At 49.2% G+C, this 20,599-nt stretch overlaps 1 protein-coding gene across 4 annotated transcripts; it reads right to left on the bottom strand.

Moving 5' to 3' along the window:
* Positions 1 to 483: 483 nt before the first annotated feature.
* Man2b1 (mannosidase, alpha, class 2B, member 1) lies at positions 484 to 19,815 on the bottom strand. Of its 4 annotated transcripts, none has more exons than NM_199404.1 (24): positions 19,632 to 19,815; positions 18,626 to 18,728; positions 18,320 to 18,493; positions 17,623 to 17,816; positions 16,445 to 16,577; positions 16,075 to 16,220; positions 14,534 to 14,650; positions 11,080 to 11,162; positions 10,880 to 11,000; positions 10,733 to 10,811; positions 10,464 to 10,573; positions 10,114 to 10,221; positions 9,758 to 9,874; positions 8,877 to 9,062; positions 6,359 to 6,456; positions 6,141 to 6,258; positions 2,839 to 2,957; positions 2,650 to 2,751; positions 2,464 to 2,551; positions 2,279 to 2,359; positions 1,608 to 1,832; positions 1,217 to 1,372; positions 1,024 to 1,126; positions 484 to 676 (listed from the first exon to the last, which is right to left on the bottom strand). In NM_199404.1, exons 1-24 carry the CDS (start codon positions 19,788 to 19,790, stop codon positions 567 to 569), a joined length of 3,030 nt encoding a protein of 1,009 aa, NP_955436.1. In that variant the 5' UTR covers positions 19,791 to 19,815; the 3' UTR covers positions 484 to 566. The 4 variants fall into 4 exon arrangements, with proteins under 4 accessions (NP_955436.1, XP_087450932.1, XP_087450931.1 ...); XM_087594806.1 differs by having other exon boundaries at positions 488 to 676; positions 11,080 to 11,165; positions 19,632 to 19,808; XM_087594805.1 differs by having other exon boundaries at positions 488 to 676; positions 18,320 to 18,526; positions 19,632 to 19,808.
* Positions 19,816 to 20,599: the final 784 nt, after the last annotated feature.

Raw genomic sequence — 20,599 nt, forward strand, 5'->3', positions numbered from 1 at the left:
CCAGACGCGATATCTAAACAGACATCAGAACACATTAGAATCTCGGGGAGTACTAGGATCTGCCTCAGAGGTATTAGCTAGGGGCTAATGTCACAGGAAGCGGGGTGATGGCCTCTTCTCCTGCCTGTGAGGAGCCCAAGGTTGCTTCTGTTTCACCACCTCCTCCTGAACCCCCCACATCCCTTGCCTAGATCTGACTCAAAGGTGGGATAGGAAAGACCCAGGTGCAACTGGTTCTCTGACGCCATGTCCTACACAGGCCTACCCTTAGATGGCCACGTGAAAGGTGGCTGCCATGTGAAGGCATGTGTGGACAAAGGATAGAAGTGGGAAGAAAGGGGAGGGATGAGTGAGGGGGAAGAACATGTGATTCCAGAGGGGAGGTAACGCCAACCTAGGGCCTGGGGTCAGAGCTGAGCTAGGGTTTGCTGATCTCCCTAGATCTCTCAGTCCCCTCCTCCAAAGATAATGCACTGGATGACCTGAGTCTCAATAGAAGTCTTTTAATGATTTTTGTGAGTGGTTCCAGCAAGAGAAGGGGAGGCCTGCCCCTCCTCCTGGCAGGCCTAGATGAGTCTCTGCCATTGAACCGAGGCCAGGAAGGTACGGATTTGCATAGGCTGCAGTGTGATTGAGGTAGGGTCCAACCGGGAAGGAGCAGGGTAGGAGATGGGACCTGGTGATTGGCAGAAGAGAACTCAGGCCTTGGCACAACCATACATACCCACCTTGCAACTCTAACCAGGCTCTCACACCCAGACCTTTAAACCACTTCTCTATGCCTGAAGACCACCTAAGATTTCCAAAACCCTCTCAAAGTCCTAGCCATTGCTCTCACATCCCAAAGGCAACGGATGCCATCCTAGAACCAGGCATTGACAGGGATTAACTCATCCTGGAGACAAAATCCCACGCCCCAAATTGCAGGTGCATTGCTGGCTTGCTAGACCCACTTGCTCACTGTAAGCCTCTGTCCCCACCCTCTGCTGCCAGCCCCAGGCAGAGTGCCTGCCAGGTCTTCACCAGTATCTGTCATCCACTTGAGCCTGGAAACCCTGGATAGGGGCTGGTTGGCTGCCAGTGTGGTCTCCTGCAGGTAGTTGATAGTGAAGGTCTTGAACAGGTTCTGCAGGGAATGGATGGACCCAGGTGAGCCGGTTAAGCCCGGTTCTGACTTGTCTGAGTCCTGTCAGTTTCTCAGCTCAACACCCCTCACCTGCAAGTTCAAGGTCACCGGAGAGCTCAGGTTGCGATTTGAATCTTCCTTCACAGCGAACTGGTGCTCCAAGCGCAGCAGCAGCATCTTTGGACCCCAGCGAGCCAGGGTGAGCAGATGCACCTGCGGAGGTAGCTCCCGGCGAAGTGCGGAGAACTACGGAAAGAAGAGGGGCTAAGTTGAGGAGATGGGATTGGTCAGAGCCTGGCTTGCAATCAGCGCTGACCTGCAGGAAATAAAGGGGGAGGGGCTTTGAGTGAGGGTGGAGCGCACTCCGGAAGGGGTAAGGCTTAAACTGACAAGGAACTCACTCTTGAAAATGAGGGGCTTAGAAAGAGCCACTCGGGTTCTCCCTCCCCACCCCCACCCCCGCCACCTCGCTGCCCCTCACCTGCATTTTTGGTGCCTGCGAGTGATAGGGACTGCTACCCCCGTGGGCCAGCACCACCTGAGGGGCCAGGACTTCCTGCTCCGCCAGCAGTCGGTGTCTTGCAGCCGCATCACTGACAGAACTCAAAATCACAAGGTGGCGCCCTCGAACCTTATCCCCCGTATCTGTCTCCAGCAAGGGTTCCGCCACCCCACGTTCATCATCTACCAACAGCCGTCGGTGAACCTGGGAGGAGGAGAGACCAGCAAGGAGTGAGGAGCTAGCAAGTGATCTGGGATCAGGAAGTGGGTATGGGCTTGCAGGAATTCCAACAGAAACCAAAGACCAAGTAAACGGTGAGGACTAGGGTCAGTGGTTGTCGGGAGACTCCAGCGGAAGTGAGGCCCAAGGACAAAGAAAGATTACATGCCAAACAAGAGAATCATCACGGGATAAGTCAAGGCCTGAATAGGGGTCGGAAAAGAGGCAGGAAAGTGGAACCTAGAAATGTAATTCCAAAACCAGGCATATTGAGCAGGCCCTTAATCCCAGCACAAGAAAGGAAGGGAAAGGAAGGAGAGTGGGACCAAGGTCACAAACAGGAAATGAGTACCAACAACAGCCTTGAAGCTTATCTGGGTCTGAGTGGGTCCTATGGGAGAAACTCGACTTGGACGGGGCTCCCCTCTCACCATGAGCTCCAATGAGCCATCCAGCAGACTGCTGCCCCCCTGGGAACGGTCGGTCAGCACGGTCAGCTGCATATGCCCGTCCTAGGTGTAAGGGTGATTGACAATATAGGGCCCTACTGGGAGCCCATCCTGCCTCAGGTATCTGGGAGATGCTTCCTAGTCTGAGGCAGTGGCAGGGCAGGTACCGTGATGTAAATGCGAGTGTTGACAGGGTAGTAATTTCCAGCCACTGGTTCAGTCTGATTTAATGTCCAGGTGGGTCGGAAATCGTCCCTGGGAAGAGGTGGAATGTGATCAGACCTGGGACCCTGCTCTCTGTTCACCCTCAGCCACACCATCACCAAATCCCCACCACAATACCCTCTTCCCACCTCCTCTTCAGGATTTCCCGGCCGTTGCTGTCCGTGAAGAACTGCCCCCTGGTTCTCATCGGGGTGTTAAAGCGGCTGATGACTTCCTTTCCCCAGTCATCTCTGTACTCAACGGAAGAGTAACCCTGTGAGTGCCTCCTCGTCACCCCTCGGCTTGCTCCCCACCACAGAGAGGTTTGCAATACTTACTTCACTGGGATTGGTCCCACCGTCCACTCCAGCTCCAAATGACGCTGTCCTTCATACAGGCGAATCACTTGGGAACACCAGGCTGAAAAATTCTGGTGTACCTCCTGCACCAAGTTTGTCTGTGAGCACACAGGGGGCTGGTGTCAGCCATGTTGAAAATGCTACATAAAGGCAATCCCCACCTCAGACTGACTCGATGGGATGTTCTCACGGCTTTCATTTTGTTTTGTTGTGTTGTGTGTAGAATACGTGGGGAGACCAAAGGACAACTTGCAGGAACTGGTTCTCTCTACCACATGCACTCTAGAGACTGAACACAGGTGGTCAGCCTTGGTAGAAAGTACCTTCCCCTCCTCACCATCTCCTCCCTCCCACCCCAACTCCCCCACCCTTGCTTCTGGAGTCCAGAGCCTGGTTGTTCCGCATAATTATCTTATTTTATTTTATTTATAGTGTCTCAAGCACCTCAGGCTAACCTCCAACTCTGTAGGTAGTCAAACCTGAAAACTATCCCGGACTCGATTGTGCCGTCTCCACCTCCCTGCTGGGATGGCAGGTGTGTGTGCCATCCCCATAGGCCGCACGGCCTTTGACTGTACCCATACATACTTGATATCCACCACGGCCCCAGCTTCCCTCCTTAGACTACGGCTCTAGCTCCAAGTGTCTAGTCTTCTCTGTGCCTGTCAGGAACTGGATGGCCACAATCTGCCCCATTCGAACGATCAAGGTCGTATGAGCAGTGTTTCCCTCTCATTGGCTCAAACACAGATGCTGGGGTTGGAGCCTGGGTGTCTCTATTGGACCGGGAGAGGAACTGAACATTAAAGACGTTAGAGGGAACAAGAGCAGGATAGAAGAAATGGTGGCACCTGTGACACCTCCACCTCTCCTGGACACCCAGCCAGACATTCTGTTACAAAGTGTATTTTGTTTGTTTGGTTGGCTGGTTGGTTGGTTGTTTTGGTTGTTGTGATACTGCGGGGGTTTTTTGGTTTGGTTTGGTTTTGAGATGGGGGGTTTCACTATGTCTTTTTGGCTGACCTCACACTCAGATACACCTACCTCTGCCTTTTGGTGCTGGGACTAAAGGCATACGACACCATGCATGGCCCAGAACAAAAGAGTTTTATCTTGTTGTGAGCATGGTTAATTCAGATAACGCTTTTACAAAAGGCCAGACCATATTCCAATACAGTAAGTACATTAGCCTAAAGGGGAGTCACATCAAACGTGTGCTGCTGACAGGCTTGGTGGCACTCTTAGGAATTTGGCGTTTGTCCCTGGGCTCGGACACAGACGTAGGCTCAGATAAGAACGTCAGAAACAGTGACCTCAGGGCTTTGTTTACTGCTTTACTTAATCATTATCTGATGTCCTCTTGTTTATTACTTCACTTGATGACTTTGTCTTTGATCTAAGAACTGACCATGGTTTCTGGATGTACTTAGAATGATATAATAGCAGACTAGGGGGCTGGAGAGATGGCTCAGTGGTTAAGAGCCCCGACTGCTCTTCCAGAGGTCCTGAGTTCAATTCCCAGCAACCACATGGTGGCTCACAACCATCTGTAAAGAGATCTGATGCCCTCTTCTGGTGTGTCTGAAGACAGCTACAGTGTACTTATATATAATAAATAAATAAATCTTAAAAAAAAAAAAAAGCAGACTAGGGAAGAATAAAGCTGCTTCAGCCTCGGTATGGGCTGGAGTCCTGTTATAATTTTGTCTAATTGTTTTTCTCCCTTTTCAGTCCTCACTCCCTCACCTGAGACCCTGCTGACTGACTGAGCTGGCTTAGTCAATGAGCCTCAGAAGCCTGCATCCACTCCTTTCCCACCCTAGGAGGAAACATCAGAAAATCATTAGGGGACCACTTGAGATACTCAAGAAGAATTAAGTGTGAATTATCAAATATCCACCCACACAGAAATGTTGCTGTTGCTGTTTCTGTGTGTACGCAAGCACCTGCACATGTGTGTGCATGCGTGAGTGTGTGCAGGGAACCATGGAGTCTGACCTGGCCTAGCTACCTTGCAACATAGGTTTTTCAGGTTACAGTCCACGGCTCCAGGGGCACAATGTGCCCTCCAGGTCCTGAGGGACTGATGTACTCCCTCAGGCGGTGAAGTATTCAGACCTCTTTGTGTTTTTCTGTATGTTCCCTTAGTCAAGGAAGCATGAAAGCTTGACAAGACATTAATTAGACATTAATCTTGTATACCATGTATAGCTTGCAAACATCGCATCTTAACTACAACTGTATTGATCCTGGCAATCGCCACTATATTCTGTTTCTGATAAAAGTATAAAAAGTCTGATAGCTCTCAATAAAATTGTCACAGCTTCAGTTGCTTTGTGGCCCTCCAACCTGACCTGATTTAATTCTTCATGGCCGTATCAGATGACCTTGGCCAGGTAAGTAACGGTGCTTACGTGTGTGTGTGTGTGTGTGTGTGTGTGTGTGTGTGAGAGAGAGAGAGAGAGAGAGAGAGAGAGAGAGAGAGAGAGAGAGAGAGAGGAAGAGACTCACTACATAGCCTAGGCTGGCCTCAAACCTGAGATACTCCTGCCTCAGCTACCCAAGTGCTGTTGTCATAAGCCCTCTTTGTGCTAGTGTGGACCTGGATAGAACTCAGGTCTTTATTCACAGGCAAGTGACCTAAACTACATCCCAAGACATAAACGCACTTCCCAGATCTTGGTGAACTCCCAGCAGTGATACTTAGCTACCCACTTCACCTCCAATTTCCAAAGCTAGGGATGGATCTGAACATGTTGACAGAGCCCTTTATACAAGTGCCTTCCATCCATCAGCAGGGGGAGCCTGGAGTCTACTCCCACATGTAAAGGAAGAGTAAATAAAGCCAGGCAGACTGATGCACTCTTGTCACCCTGGTACTCCAGGGGCTGAGGCAAGATCAAGAGGTGGGAGGCCAGGCTGAGCTACAGAGTAAAACCCCATCTTGGGGGTTGGGGATTTAGCTCAGTGGTAGAGCGCTTGCCTAGCAAGCGCAAGGCCCTGGGTTCGGTCCCCAGCTCTGAAAAAAAAAAAAGAATTAAAAAAAAATCTTGGGGACCAGAGAGATGGATCAGTGAGTAAAGGTGCTTGCTGCCAAGCCTGATGACCTGCATTCTATCCTAGGGACCTATGTAGTAGATTCCCACCAATTCACTGTCCTTTAACCTAATAATAATAACGAAGAGGGTGGAATTGTTCCCACCCACACCTTACATGAGGCACATCCCATTCCCAGAGTTCCCATTACCACTCCAACCCACTCATGGCTCCTAGCCACAGACCTTCACCAAAGTGACCTGAGCCCAGTGGCTCACAGGCAGTGGTTTACGATGACTGGGTCTGAAGATGTAGGCACCAGAGGCCTGAGGACTCTCCTCATCACCAGCGCTGGCATTGTACCTGCAACCAGAACCAGTGAGCATCAAGGAGAGAGACCTCAGCTCCAGGCACCCCAGCCCAGTTCTGTGCAGCCTGCTCTGACATAGCAGCCCTTCCTCACCAAAAGAAGCCTTGTCTCACAGGGAGCGAAATGTTCTGTTCCAGGTTTTCAATCTTCCTCAATAACCCTGTGTCAGAGTCAAATGTGGCCCGTATGTACTGTGGGGGGAAATGGAACACAGATGTAAACAAGCATCTCCTCCAGCCCTCCCTGGAGTCCTCTTCCCTCATCTCACCCACTGCTGTACCTGACCCCGTCAGTAAACACAACTGTGACTGCTGCTTCCATCAACTTTGGCCTCTACCTGACCATCTCTCTAAACACCAGGCCCTCTGGGACAAACAGCCCTTTGCAGAAAGAAACCCGCACTTCTATATTAACAAGTCCACCCACAGCAGTGAAGGCCAATGTGGTATCCTGAGTTGATCACACCCTTCATCTGCTCCAGAGCTTGACCAATATATCATCCATGAGCCAAATGCCGGAACCCATAAGGCCTTCAGAGGAGCACAGACAAGAGTCTCAAGTTGCGACAAGTGGCTCAGATGTCAGAGCGCTGGTTTAGCATGTGTCATGACCTGGATTAGCCTGGGCACCGTACAGATCAACACATATTATCCAACACTCAAGAAGAGTGGGCATTCAGGGTCATTTTATGCTATGCACCAAGTTCAAGGCCAGCCTGGGCTCTGTGAGACCCCGTACTCCCCATCCCACCACCCCAAAAATATTTTTATTTCTTTTAGAATCTAAAGAAAAGATGAAGAGTAACAGTGAACACTTATGAGACTTGCTCGGACATTATTCATCTTTACAGAAGTGTCGTCACAGAGACGTGTGTGGTGGGATGTCCGCATGCGTATCTGTTTGTGTGTGTTCATTCATGTGCATGCAGACAGCAGAGGCTAAAGATGGCGAGGCGTCAATGGTTCACTACCATGCTTTTTTTAATGATTTATTTTTATTTTATGTGCACTGCTGTTTTGCCTACTTGTATGTCTGTGTGAGGTGTTGGATCTCCTGGAACAAGAGTCACGAACAGTTGTGAGCTCCCAAGTCAGTGCTGGAAATTGAACCTGGGTCCTCTCAAAAAAGCAGCGAGTGTTCTTGGCCACCGAGTCATCTCTCCAGCCCCTGTTATTTTTATTTTTTTTGAGCCAGGTTTACGTCATGTAGCTCTGGCTAGCCTGAACTCACTACAAAGACCAGGCTGTTCACCTTGTATTTTTGGGACAGAGTTTCTCAGTGAACCTGGGCCAGCAAGCCCCACCAATCCTAACTCTGCCTTCAAAGTATCAGGATTATAGATACAACATACCATACCAAGGTCCACATCGCCTGATACAATTTTAGTATATTTTAGGAAAAAAGGAGCATACAAAGGCAATCTGCCAAGTCGCAGAGTAATCTGCTTGTCTTCACTTCTCTTACCTCAGTTTTGGGGTTTTTTCTTTTTTATCTTTTGATTGTTTGGTTTTTTGAGGCAGGGTCTCACTATGTAGCTCTGGCTGTCCTGATCAGGATTTTCTTTTTTTTAAATTAACTTTTAATTTTATGCACGTGTGTATGTGTGTGTGTGTGTGTGTGTGTGTGTGTGTGTGCATGTGCATGCATGTGTGTGCATGTGCACGTGTGTGCGCAGGTATGTGTTCATGATTGCAGGTGCCTGCAAGGCCACAGGTACTGTGTTCCCCTAGACCTAGAGTTACAGGCAGTTGGTTGTGAGTTGCTGGACCTAGGCACTGGGAACCAAACTTGAGTTCTCTGTAAGGGCAGAGAGCTCTTAACCACTGAGCCATCTCTCCAGCTGAGCCATCTCTCCAGCTGTGCTGGGTAGTTTTTATGCCAACTTGACACAAAGCTACAGTCATCTGACAGGATGGAACCTCAATTGAGAAAACACATCTATAAGATAGAAGGGCTACAAGCAAGCCTGAAGAACTTTTTTTCTAAATTAGTGATTGACGGGACAAGGCCCAGCCCAATGTGGGCGGGGCCAATCCTGGGCCAAGAAGGCAGGCTGAGCAAGCCCCGAAGAGCAAACCAGTAATCAGCACTCCTTCATGGCCTCTGCATCAGCTGCTGCCTCAAGGATCCTGCCCTGCTTGAGTTCCTGTCCTGATTTCCCTCAGCAAAGGACTGTTACCTGGAGTGTAAGCAAAATAAACCCTTTTCTTCCAAACTTGGTCACAATATTTCATCAAAGCAATAAAAACCCTAACTAAGGCACTAGCTCTCGATTGATCTGGTTTTTGAGGGGCTGGAAATGAACACAGGGCCTCACAGATGCTAGACAAGTGCTCTCTCACTGCTGTATAATCCCAACCTTCAACTGTCTCCTTACCAAAGAAGCCTTTTCCTGACCCTTCAACACCTGCCTGCCTAACTGTATCAATCTCATGGCTACACTAGTTTACACAACTGCTCCAGAAAGAAAACTGAGGCTCAAAGGTCACCCTCCTCACTAAAGAACACATCAGGATGGATAAACATAAGCCACAGACCCAGAATCCAAGTCATTTTATAACACTTTAAATTTGTCACGGAGGCAAGGAAGGGGATCCAAGAGGAGTCTCACCTTATTTTCAATGACTAAGACACGGGACTTGGATTTCTTGGGCCTGGCCGTTAGGTTGTGGGCCTGATGGTTATGGCCACTCATTTTGTTCACAGAGTAGATGCTGAAGCCCAGGGCAGGCACTGAGGCTGGGAACAGCAGCTCCCATTGATACGTCTTACTGTAAGCACTGGGAACCATCACCACCTTTAGTAAGAGAATGCTAGTCAGGAAGGCATTTAGAAAACAAGTCATGTGGGCAAGCATCACTCTGTGAGGGCAAGGAATAGAGAGAAGAAGAAACCTGGGTGTGATGGGGGAAAGAGGGAGGAAGGGCATTTGCCTAGCATATTCCATACTTAGTTCAAGGCAGAAGAAAGAGGAAGGGGAAGAAAAAGAAGGGGAGGAAGGCGGAGTTATATACAGACACTAGGTAGGAGTTAGGAGCAAAGAAGAAGCAGAGAAAGAGATGAGGTTAGAGGTTCAGGAAAGGAGAACTCCTGGGGAAAAGGAGCTACCCATAAACAGAAAATCTGCTGGGGAAACAGTGAGGTGACCCAAACCTGCATCTTAACACTCAGAGGGTTAAGGTAGGAAGATCATAAACTAGAGGCCAGCCTGGGCACACAGTGAAAACCTATCTGAAGGGGGAAAGAGGAGGGAGCAGGGGGGACATGGGGGAAGAAAGGAAGGGAGGGAGGGAGGGAGGGAAGGAGGGTGAGTGAGGGAAATTCCAAGGGGGACATTTACAAGGGTTGTTTCTTGTGAGAAGGAGCTATTCCTCAGGAGGCAGCTATTAAGGAACGGGTGGAAGAATACACAGGAAGAAGAAACTCTGGAAGATATCTTCAAGATGTGGGAGAAATGCATTGGGGAAGGGAGAATTCATTGTGCAGGCTCACATTACTGGAAATTCTCCTATCGTTAGGGTCCTTCACAAGGAAGATGCCTTCACTGACCGGCAGCCGAACCATCAGATCCACCTTCCGCCCCACGGGGTTGTAAATAATTACCCGGAACTGTGGCAGAAAAAGCACAGTCACAGCAGGGCTCCAAAATCACCCACCTAGGAGAGCACTTCCCACACGGTCCTGACCTTCCAGGACATGCCTTGCCCCTTGTGATGAACTATTCTGTTCCAGCGTGCCTGCACCCAGAATGGTCCCTCCCAAAATAAATTACGCAACCACTCCATCCTTTTCCCTGCAGACGTCGACTTCTGGGGTCCCATCCCACTTGCCTCCCAGCCCTGACTCACGTGCTCTGACGTCTGGCTGGCTGGGCAGATACTGATGTTGATCTCCCGACAGAATGAGAAGTTCTGTTTGTAAAGGCTGAGTCGCGCCAGAGCGTTGCTCACGAGAACCTGGCGAGGATCACCAAAAAACCTGCCCCAAGGTCTGCACCCCAGGGAGCCTGGTCGTGCCCCTAACAAGGCTCCACCTCTCCTACCTATACCTGGCCCGGTTCCCATAAGCTCCACCCTTCTTTCCCAAGAATGGCCCCCTCCTTACAGTCCCCTCCCTCTCCCCGCCCCTACAAGAGCTTTGAAGCCCACCCATCACTATGGACACGCCCCTTCCTGGTTCAGCGCCCTGCCCCTCAAACCTCACAGGGTCCCCAGCCTGCCGCCAGCTGCTTCGCATAGTCATTGACAACATTCTGCCTTGCAGTACCAGTGACAGCATCGTGGTGCTGCAGCACCGCCATTGCCTCATCTGCCAACAGAACATAAGTTGGATGCCATCTTCCACAGAATTCTGGGCCCCATCATCATGCAAACACTGGCAAAGGGTCCGGTGTGGGCCAACAAGGTTCTAACTTCAATCCTACCCTCATCCGCCCCATTCAACCCATGGTCAACAGATGACACTTACTGAGGGGTGCACTGTCTCCTGAGCCGTAGGGTCCCACTTTGGCCTCGGGACCCACCAGTGCTTCCAGCTGGTTGCACACCTGAGGAGGAAGAAACCTGTTGGGTAGCAGCTCCTCTGGGCTGCTGGGATCCCCACATGCTCACCCACCTGCAGGAAGTTGTAGCTGAGGCGCTCATAGCGCTTGAGGGCTGGCCTACTGGAGAAATAGCCAGTCCAGAACATGTGGGGGCCATCAGCATAAGGAAAGAAGTCGTCCTCCTTCACTGTCCTGCACGGAGACATTGAGAGCAGTCACAAACCAGGGAGCATGCCAACCCCACCCCAACCCCGTTCCCCATCCCAAGTACCAAGTGAGATTGGCCTTGTTCAGCTCCCAGAGGTAACACGAAGGGGTGGAGTAGAGCACGTGGACCTTGCTCCCGTTTGCCTGCTGCTGGGGGAAGGTGTGTGTGAGCCTGGGGCTCTGTACCTTCCCTTCCCAGGGCCCACAGGAATGCAATAGGTCCCGTCCTCTCTGGTGGTGGTGGTGGTGGTGGTTTTCATTGTTGTTGTTTTTTAGATCTATTTGTTTACTTAATGTGTACAGATGTTTTTAACCTGCCTGGTGCCACAAAGACCGGAAAAGAATGTCAGAAGCCATGGGACTGGAGTTACAAATGGCTCTGAACAACCATGTGGGTCCTCTGAAAGGGCAGCCAGTCCTCTTAGCCACTTCACCATCTTTCCAGCCCCTAAATACACTTTTTGAGTGCAAAGCAATGGTCAAAATGGAAGTATATCCTGGCCAAGACCAAACACTGTTGCACTTAAAAGGATTTCAGGAGGGGGCTGGAGAGATGGCTCAGCGGTTAAGAGCACTGACTGCTCTTCCAGAGGTCCTGAGTTCAATTCCCAGCAACCACATGGTGGCTCACAACCATCTGTAAAGAGATCCGAGCCCTCTTCTGGTGTGTCTGAAGACAGCTACAGTGTACTTATATATAATAAATGAATAAATCTTTTTTAAAAAAAAAAAAGGATTTCAGGAATAATCCTATAATCTCACACAACTTTTTCTTTTCTTTCTTACGTGTTTTGATTGAGGCAGTCTCCCTGTATTACCCAGCTGTCCCAGCTGACCTCGAATTTTTGATCCCCCTGCCTCAGTCTCCCTTGTAGCTGGAACTACAGGTTTGGGCAGCTTTATTTTTTAAAACAGGGAGAGATTGGTGTGTGTGGCTCCGTCGGTACACGCTTGCCTAGGCTTGCACAAGGCCTGAATGACCCTCCAGCACCCGTCTAATCCCACCCTTCCAGGGGCACAAGCCTAGCAAAGTCCAAGACCATCCCCAGCAAGTAGCAAGCAGGCCTGGGACATGGTGTTTACAGGAAGTAAATGGTCAAGGTACCAGAGGCTTTCTAGGAGGCAGGGATCTGGGAAGTCCTGAGGAGTCACTGAGAGCTGTTTTGGTGAGGCAGACCAGGGAGGGGTGCGCAATGATGATGGGGGGGACTGCATGGTGCTGAGAACACACCGATAGACAGGGATGTTCAGCTAAGATAGAAGAAGGCACACAAGCTTCTGTATAGATGAGGAATAGTGACGAAACCAGAAAGGCAGGCCATCTGAGAGGACACGCCCTCACAATTTCATGTCTGATGGGTCTGATGACCAACCAAAGACTTCCGTAGTCTGATCCCACAGAATCTGTGACTACATTAGTGAGGTAGCCAAAGAGAATTGGAGTGGGCTGGAGATGGCTCAGCAGTCAAGAGCTCTTATTACTCTTACAGAAGATCTGGGTTTCATTTGCAGTAGCTACAAAGATGCTTACAACTGTCTACGACCCCAGTTCCAGGGAACCTGACTCCCACTTCTGGCCTCTGAGGCACACACATGTGGTACAAAGACACACACACAGGCAAAACGCACACATGAAACAAAACTGAGTTTGGTCTTGGTTTGTTTGATTTTTGTTTGGTTTGTTTCTTTTTGTTGGTTTTGTTTTGGTTTAGTTTGGAGACAAGGTCTCTCCCCCAGGTGTCCGGAAACTCTCTGTAGACCAGGCTAACCTTGAACTCACAGAGATCCACTTTTTCTCTGCTTCCCAAGAGCTAGGATTAAAGGTATGTGTCACCACACCTACCTATAGAACTTTTTTTTTTAATTTTTAAGGGCATTGAAATTTCTAATCAGCTGGTCTTAAAATAGAAAGTATCTGGAAAGCCCAGAATAATCACAAGGGTCTTTAAAACTGTACGAGGGAACTGAAGTGTGATACCCTTGCCAAGCATATATGATACTCATATGTGAATCCCCAACACTGAGAAAGAGGAGGAAGGGAGGAGGAGGAGCAGGAGGTGGTGGCGGCAGCAGTGGCAGGACTTGAATTCCTGCGCTCAGGAGGCCCAAGCCTGCAGATCTCTGTGAGTTCAGGACCAGCCAGGAATGCACAGTGAGAGCCTGTCTTTTAAGAAAGAAGTGGTGGATCGGGATTAAAGCCAGCAGGTGCGATTTCAGAGAACCCAGATTCCACACGACAGCTTACAAACGCCTGTAACTCCACTTAGCTGGAAATGACCTGTGCCTTCCAGGGCTTCTGACTCCCTCTTCTGGACTCTGTACCAGACGTATACATGGTACACAGATACATGCACAGACAGACTACCCATACCCAGAAAATAATAAATAACCTTTTCTAGGGAAGAAACAGGAGGAGGCAGGAAGAGGAGAAAGTAGAAGAGAAGGGAGGAAGGGAACAGGAAAAGTAGGAACAGAAAAGCAGAAGTAAGAATGAGACTCATTGTGGTTGGTGGTTGCACCTTTGGTCCCAGCACTCAGGAAGTAACAACAGGAAGATGAAGAGTTCAGGTTTATCCTCAGCTATATACTGAGTTTTAGGCTACTACAGTGCAGGTTTGTTGACTGCCAGCTTAGCTGCAGGCTCAACCCTCAGGGGAATAAGACAGAGATCAATAGAGCAAGACACTAAACACTCTCCTCTGGCCTCTATGTACAGGCACAGATGTGCACCTGCGCCGACACCCACAGTGCAGGAAACTAAAACTATGCTGGGGGAGTGGAGAGATGGCTCAGTGGTTAAGAGCACTGACTGCTCTTCCAGAGGTCCTGAGTTCAAATCCCAGCAACCACATGGTGGCTCACAACCATCTGTAATGAGATCTGATGCCCTCTTCCGGTGTGTCTGAAGACAGCAACAGTGTACTTATATACACTAAATAAATTAAAAAAAACAAAACAACAACAACAAAAAAACTATGCTGGGTATGGTGGCACACATCTTTAGTCCCAGCACTCAGGAGACAGAAGCAGTCAGATCCATGAGTTCAAGGCAAGCCTGGTCTACAGATCAAGTTCCAGGACAAGCCAGGGTTACATGGGAAACCCTGTCTCAAAAAAAAAAAAAAAAACAAAAAAAACTAAAAATAACTTTCTTTATCTTGGTTTCCTTTTAAAACAGGGTCTTCTGTGTGTGCGCATGTGTTCATGTGTGTGTGCGAGCGCATGTGAATCTGTGTGTTCGTGTGTGTATCTGTGTGTGCCTGTGTGTATCTGTGTGTGCCTGTGTGTATGTATGTGTGTATGCGTGTATGCATTCGTGTGTGTGCATGAGGGTATGTGTGTGTGTATCAGTGTGTCCCCATTTGTCCCAGGCTGGCTTTCAATTCAAAGCAATCTTCAGCATCCCGAACACTAGGGTGCACCATTAGGCTGGACTATTTTCCCAGAGTCACTCGACCATCTCAGGCATTGACAGTAGTGACAGAAAGCTGATTAACACACACAGGAGACACGCTGACCTGCTCGTTGACCAGGCGGATAAGCTTGTCCATGTTTTTGAACCACATGTTGGCATTCTCATACTGGAAGTCTGAGCCCATGGTCATCACGGTGTGGTTGGTTCGGTAATACTTTTTCTGTAGATAAAAAGGTAACTCTCAGGCCAGAGTGTCCTGGACTGTCCCTGTGCCAAATGTGGGGGCCTAAGGATGGAGTTCAGTGTGAGAGTACTAGACTAGCATGCTCAAGACCTCAGGTTAGATCCCCAATACAAGCAAACAAAACACCACACACACACACACACACACACACACACACACACACACACACACACACAAATGTATGGGGATACTGCTCAGTCAGTAAGAGTGCATATAACAAGGCTTGGGTTTGAGTCCCAGGAATGGCGGGACTCAACCTTCCCAGCACTCAGAAAATGGAGGACTGAGGAGCAGAAGTTCAAAGCCAGCTTGGGTTACGTAAGACTTTGTCTGAAAGCAACAAAACAGCCAGTAGTTGCTGAAGTCCTCCAGGGCCCTTCACTCAGACGAGGTTACAAAGCACTGAGCATCCTCTCTCGTCATTTTCCTCCTCTTTCTCCTCCTCCTCCTCCTCCTCCTCCTCCTCCTCCTCCTCCTCTTCCTCCTCCTCCTCCTCCTCTTAAGTGTTTATTTATGAGGGGAGGGGACACGGTATGCATGCACCAGCTTGGAGGCTGGAGAACAACTCAGGAGTCAGTGCTCTCACTCCACCAAGTGGCTTCTGGAAATTGAACTCAAGCTGTCAAGTTTGGCTGCAAGCACCTTTATCCACTGAGCGGTCTCACTGGCCAACTTCCTTGGTTTATTTGTTTTGTTTTTGAGACTATGTAGTCCTCGACTGGCTTCCAGCTCACAGAGATCTAATTGCTTTTCCCCAACCCCCACCCCCAGGTACTGGGATTAAAATACACCGGTATAGCTGGCTACACTATCACACTATCTTTTTTTCAGGTGTGTGTGTGTGTGTGTGTGTGTGTGTGTGTTCTGTGTATTTACACATTTGTAAGAGATGTTTTTGTCTATACACTTGCACAAATCAGAAGAGAGTCCCAGGTGCTGTCCTAACATTCTCTGCCTACTCCTTTGGGCAGAATCTCTCCTTGAACCTGAGACGTGCATTTTCTTCCAGAGAAATCCAGAAGTCCCAATGACCCTCCTGTCTCTACATCCCTTGGAGCCTCTAGATAATTCCCACTCAGGAGCATGTGGTTAGAATGACTAAATTAGGGGTTGGGGATTTAGCTCAGTGGTAGAGCACTTGCCTAGCAAGCGCAAGGCCCTGGGTTTGGTCCCCAGCTCCGAAAAAAAGAAAAGAGAAAAAAAAAAAAAAAAAGAATGACTAAATTATTATGTGGGTGCTGGGCTCTGAACTCTGACCCTGATATTTGAGCAGCAAGTGCTCTTAAGTACTGAGCTGTCTCTCTAGTCCTTCATGTCCCTTGGAGACATTCCCCTGGGCTTTGGGAAAAGCTAGATGCCTGTCCCTGCATACTCTGGGCTGTGATCTGGGTATATGTTACCTGGGAAGAGGCGAGGTTCAGGAAGTAATCAACCAACTTATTGGCATTAAACTCAGGGCTTGTGGGATCGTCCACCACGGGAGGGTCTGTACACAGCACATCCCAGCACAGGTCTTTTGGAGGGTTGTAATTATTGGGGAGCACACCTGTAGACAAAAACAGACTCAGCACCCCAGACCTGTCCTGGGGCCAGGGCTGTCACATCCCACCCAGGATAGACTTCGAAATTCAAAAAGGCTGGTACAGAAGGAACACAGAGCCCTGTTCAAAAACCATGAAAAATCCTAAGATGATCACAGCGCATCAACAACATCACAGCAGACCCTTCTGAGCTTGAGGTCTTGTATGACTTGCTCTCCCACCCACTCACCAGTAAAGAGGTCAGCAGCAGGGGGCTTCAAGCTGGCGCTAGCCCTCCAGAGTTCCTCCATCTTCAGCTTTCTCTTCCGGTTAAATTTATCTTGGTAGTCAATGCGCCCGAGGAAGAAGCCATCAAAACCCATCTGATAGGGCAGAAAGGATGGAGTGAAGGAATGTAGTTGGGAAAGACCATGAAGAGAAGGTATGCGCGACTAAAACTATGTTTTTCACAGCTGGAAAGATGGCTCAATGGTTAAGATCATTATCTGCTCTTCCAGAGGACTAAGGTTCAATACCAAGCATCCACATGGTGACTCACAACCATACTTCAGTTCTAGGAGATCCTATAATCTTCCTTTGTGGGCACTGCACACATATGGTACACAGACATATATGCAGGCAAAATACCCATATATATATATATTAAATTATAATTTTCTAAAGCTAGATTTTTTTAATTGTTTATTTTATGTATGTGAGTACACTGTAGCTGTCTTCAGACACACCAGAAGAGGGCATCAGATCTCATTACAGATGGTTGTGAGCCACCATGTGGTTTCTGGAAATTGAACTCAGGACCTCTGGAAGAGCAGTCGGGGCTCTTAACGAATGAGCCATCTCTCCAGCCCCAGCCCTAGTATTTTTGTTTTTGTTTTTTTGTTTTTATTGAGACAGGGCCTGTGTAGACCATGCTGACCTCTAGCTCACAGTCCTCCCAACTGCTGGCATTACAGGCACAGGTCACACAAAGCCTGAATGTTTATTTCCAAGGTTGAGAAGGATTAGCAAAGAAGCAACTGTTAAATCATAACCCACTTCCACCTCCCTAGTTATATCAAAGCCAAATTCTCTACAGTCTGAGGTGGGTGGGTGAGGTCAGCACAGACATGAAGCTGTTTTTAAAGGAAGGTATCTTTACTAGTCACTGGTTTAGAGAGCTGCCCCAGCCCAAGCAGGCCTGGTCAATGGATGGGAACAACAAAGCAGTTTAAACCTGTGGTACCCTGGGACATAGACCAGGCAGGGCTTGAATGCAACTCCCAAGACTCAATCTCACCCAAGAGATGGTGTCTCGGCAAGCCATGATCTAGTCCCAGGGACTACTAGAGAAGGACAGGGTTTGAACAGCTAAAGGCAGAGTCAGCATAAGTTAAGGGCAGATCCAAAAGAGAACAGGGAGGCTGGCACCTGGGCAAACAGGGAGGCCTGTTCTCGAGAATGGCCAAAAGGGTCAATGTGCCAGGCCACACGGGGAAGTCCATCACTACCAAATGTGTCCTGCAGGAAGCGTAGCCCAAGTGTCATCTGGTCCACAATAGCACCATAGTGAGTGGCTGCCTCATCATTCATTACCCAGCCACCATTGACAAACTCCAGGCGCCCTGTTCAAATAAGGCAGGGAGAGAAGGGTAGCTGTTAGAAGTGGGACCATCATGGGCAAGGATAGGAAAACAGACCATACTGTATACCGAAGCCTGAAGAGAAGGGGAGTTTCCAAACCACTGTGCTTGGATCTGCATGGCTGACTTCCCTGTGGAGCCACTGGAGGTGGGACCTTGTGAGACAGGGCTCTCTACATGAAGACAGAGGGTAAGCAGGTGCAACTGTGGGTACAGTGTGTACACACCATGATATGATAAAAATCTCTGAGAAGCCTGGCTGTCCAAGTCTTCCATTCTACCTCGAGGGAAGCAGGGAGGAAGGATGATTTCCACAAGTTCAAGACCAATCCAATCTAATATCAAATTCCAGGCCAGGAAGGGCTATATAATTAGACACTGGCCCAATAAATGATAAGTAAATGAATGAATAATCTGAGTGATCAGTTTTGCAGAAGTACAAGCTAGGCTGGGTTGTCTCTTTCCACTTCCTGGGGCAGACTCACCCTGGCGCACCAGGTTCCGTACAGCGTCCTGTGTTACATTGGTCTGCTGCTTCCACCAACGGGAGAAGAAAGCCATTTCCACGTATATGAAGCGACGGGTGGGATCGTTCAGTAGAGAGTAAATCACTGAGTCTAGGATGTACTGAACAGATGCATGCTGGACGTCACTCATGACTATGGGCATGAAGGTCAGCAAGTGAGGGTCCACTATAAGATACACAGTGATAGCGTCCAGAAAACTCATCTTTCCCACCCCAGTGGCCAAGCCCGTGAGAAAATTAGAGGGGCGCCCAACTCTCTACTCACTGCCGTAGTAGTATTGGTCTACTGTCTTCAGCCAGCCCACATCATCGTGTGTGTGAGGCAGCAGGTGCACGTTGAGCATGCCTGGCTTCGTGGTGGGACATGTCTGCAGAGACCCCCAAAATATACACATCTCCTGTCAGTAACCTAGAGTCTTAGAGGCAGGCAGGTTGGGGGCTCTGTGGTAGAACCCTTGCCTAGCATGTTCAAACCATAGGTTTGATTTCCACTATCACAAAGCAGGCAGTAAGACGGTACAAGCACAGGCCTTAACTTTGGAGTGATCCACAGAGAGGTCAGAAAGCTATAATCTGTCCCAGAAGGGCACACAGAGTACAGTGCCCATTACTTTACAGATGCAATTCCCACTTTACACGAACCCCACAGACCACAAACTTTAGGATGATAATTTTAGCTGGGGTTAGCTAAGCATTTGCAGACAGCAGGCAACCACCCTGAGATGCGGGGCTATATTAGCCCTAATTGTCAGACTAGGACACTGAGGCATGGTGCTAGTGACTCGTACGGGAAGGAGCCAGGAAGCTGAGAGTCCTGAAGGAAGGTGAGGCTAGCGGTGAGCAGCCCAGCTCACATCCCATACTCTGGAAAGTAAAGAACAGGCGCTTCCAGGTGGTGGAGTCAGATTTGCAAGACAGGTTTTCCAGCAGAGCCACCCCAAATGGGTCTTGGGGTTTGCAGTCACCAATAAGAGAAACCATTTGCACAATCTGTGCTTAGAGTCCCGCTTTCAAGTGGCTGCTCATCCTTCACCCGACCAACCACAGTTAAGCGCATGCAAAGTCCAAGAAGGCCACTTGGAGTCACAGGGAGGCCATGATTATCACGTGCAGCCTTGTTTTCAGGCTCCCGCGCTACACCTTTTCAGAAAACCAATGCACGCTCTTAGTCCACACCGTCAGATCAACAGCAGTCTCCTACGGATCAGTGTCACCCACACCTCTAGTTCAACTCTGCCCAAAGACATTTCTGCCCACTGGCCCCAGCTCACCTTGTAACCCGCGGCCTGAGCGCCAGGCGCAGCCAGTAACAACCAAATAAGAAAAGAAATAGACAGGACTGGCAAACCTAAGTTGCAGGAGCTCATCCAGAGCCACCCAGTGTTCCCGCCACCAGCACGGACACCAGGGGCAAGCGATCCGGTGCCCATGGTTCCGGCGACGCTGCTTCCGCAGCTTTCTCTGGTTTAGCTAAATCCTTGCGAATGCTCCGCCCCCAGAACCCGAACCGCCAATCGGTGCGGAAGGGGGCAGGGCCTGGGCTATCAAGGAACTATGGCAGTAGGCTGACTTATGTAGGAGCACAGGGAAGAACTGGATCTGTCCCCACCCCCATTCCACCCTAGGACTCTTTTGGCAGGAGACCTTAACACTAAGACATTGTGATATGCTTTTGTATACGTGTCAGCAAAGGATTCAGCTTTTCCAGTGGACTTCAATGTTTCCTAAGGGGTGGAAAATGTAGATGGGTTTCTAGGGCATCACACTCTCCTTAGGGTCAGGGTTCTGGAGGGACCTAAAGTGGCTAGAAGCTGGGGTGGAAAACAGTTCTGGTCTGCCTTGTGGGGCTGGGACTTTACACAAACTGCCACTGGAATGCCAGAGATGAGACACCCAGCCCAGTCTAGATAGAAAGCCAGCTGCTTGTGAGCTGGGAGGGCCTTGTAAGGGAGAGAAAACCCTAGGTCTTGCATAGCCTTCCCTACTGGTCTATTCACTGCTCTGTTGCTCTAATAAGAAAATGCAGGATCAGAGTTTGGTTTTTAATAAACAGCTGTAATGACGGCTGAGGCAGAGGCAGGACTGCATGACGGTTGGCCGTGGCCATGTGGATACACACATAAATAAAACCTAGACAAATATCTCTGTAGAACGCCTGTGTAGCCTGTATAAAGCCCTGACTTTCCAGCGCTTCAAAATAAACACATACATACATACATACATACATACATACATACAT

The sequence above is a fragment of the Rattus norvegicus genome, chromosome 19, assembly GCF_021556685.1.
Source record: "Rattus norvegicus strain SHRSP/BbbUtx chromosome 19, alternate assembly SHRSP_T2T, whole genome shotgun sequence".
NCBI classification, from domain to species: Eukaryota; Metazoa; Chordata; class Mammalia; order Rodentia; family Muridae; genus Rattus; species Rattus norvegicus.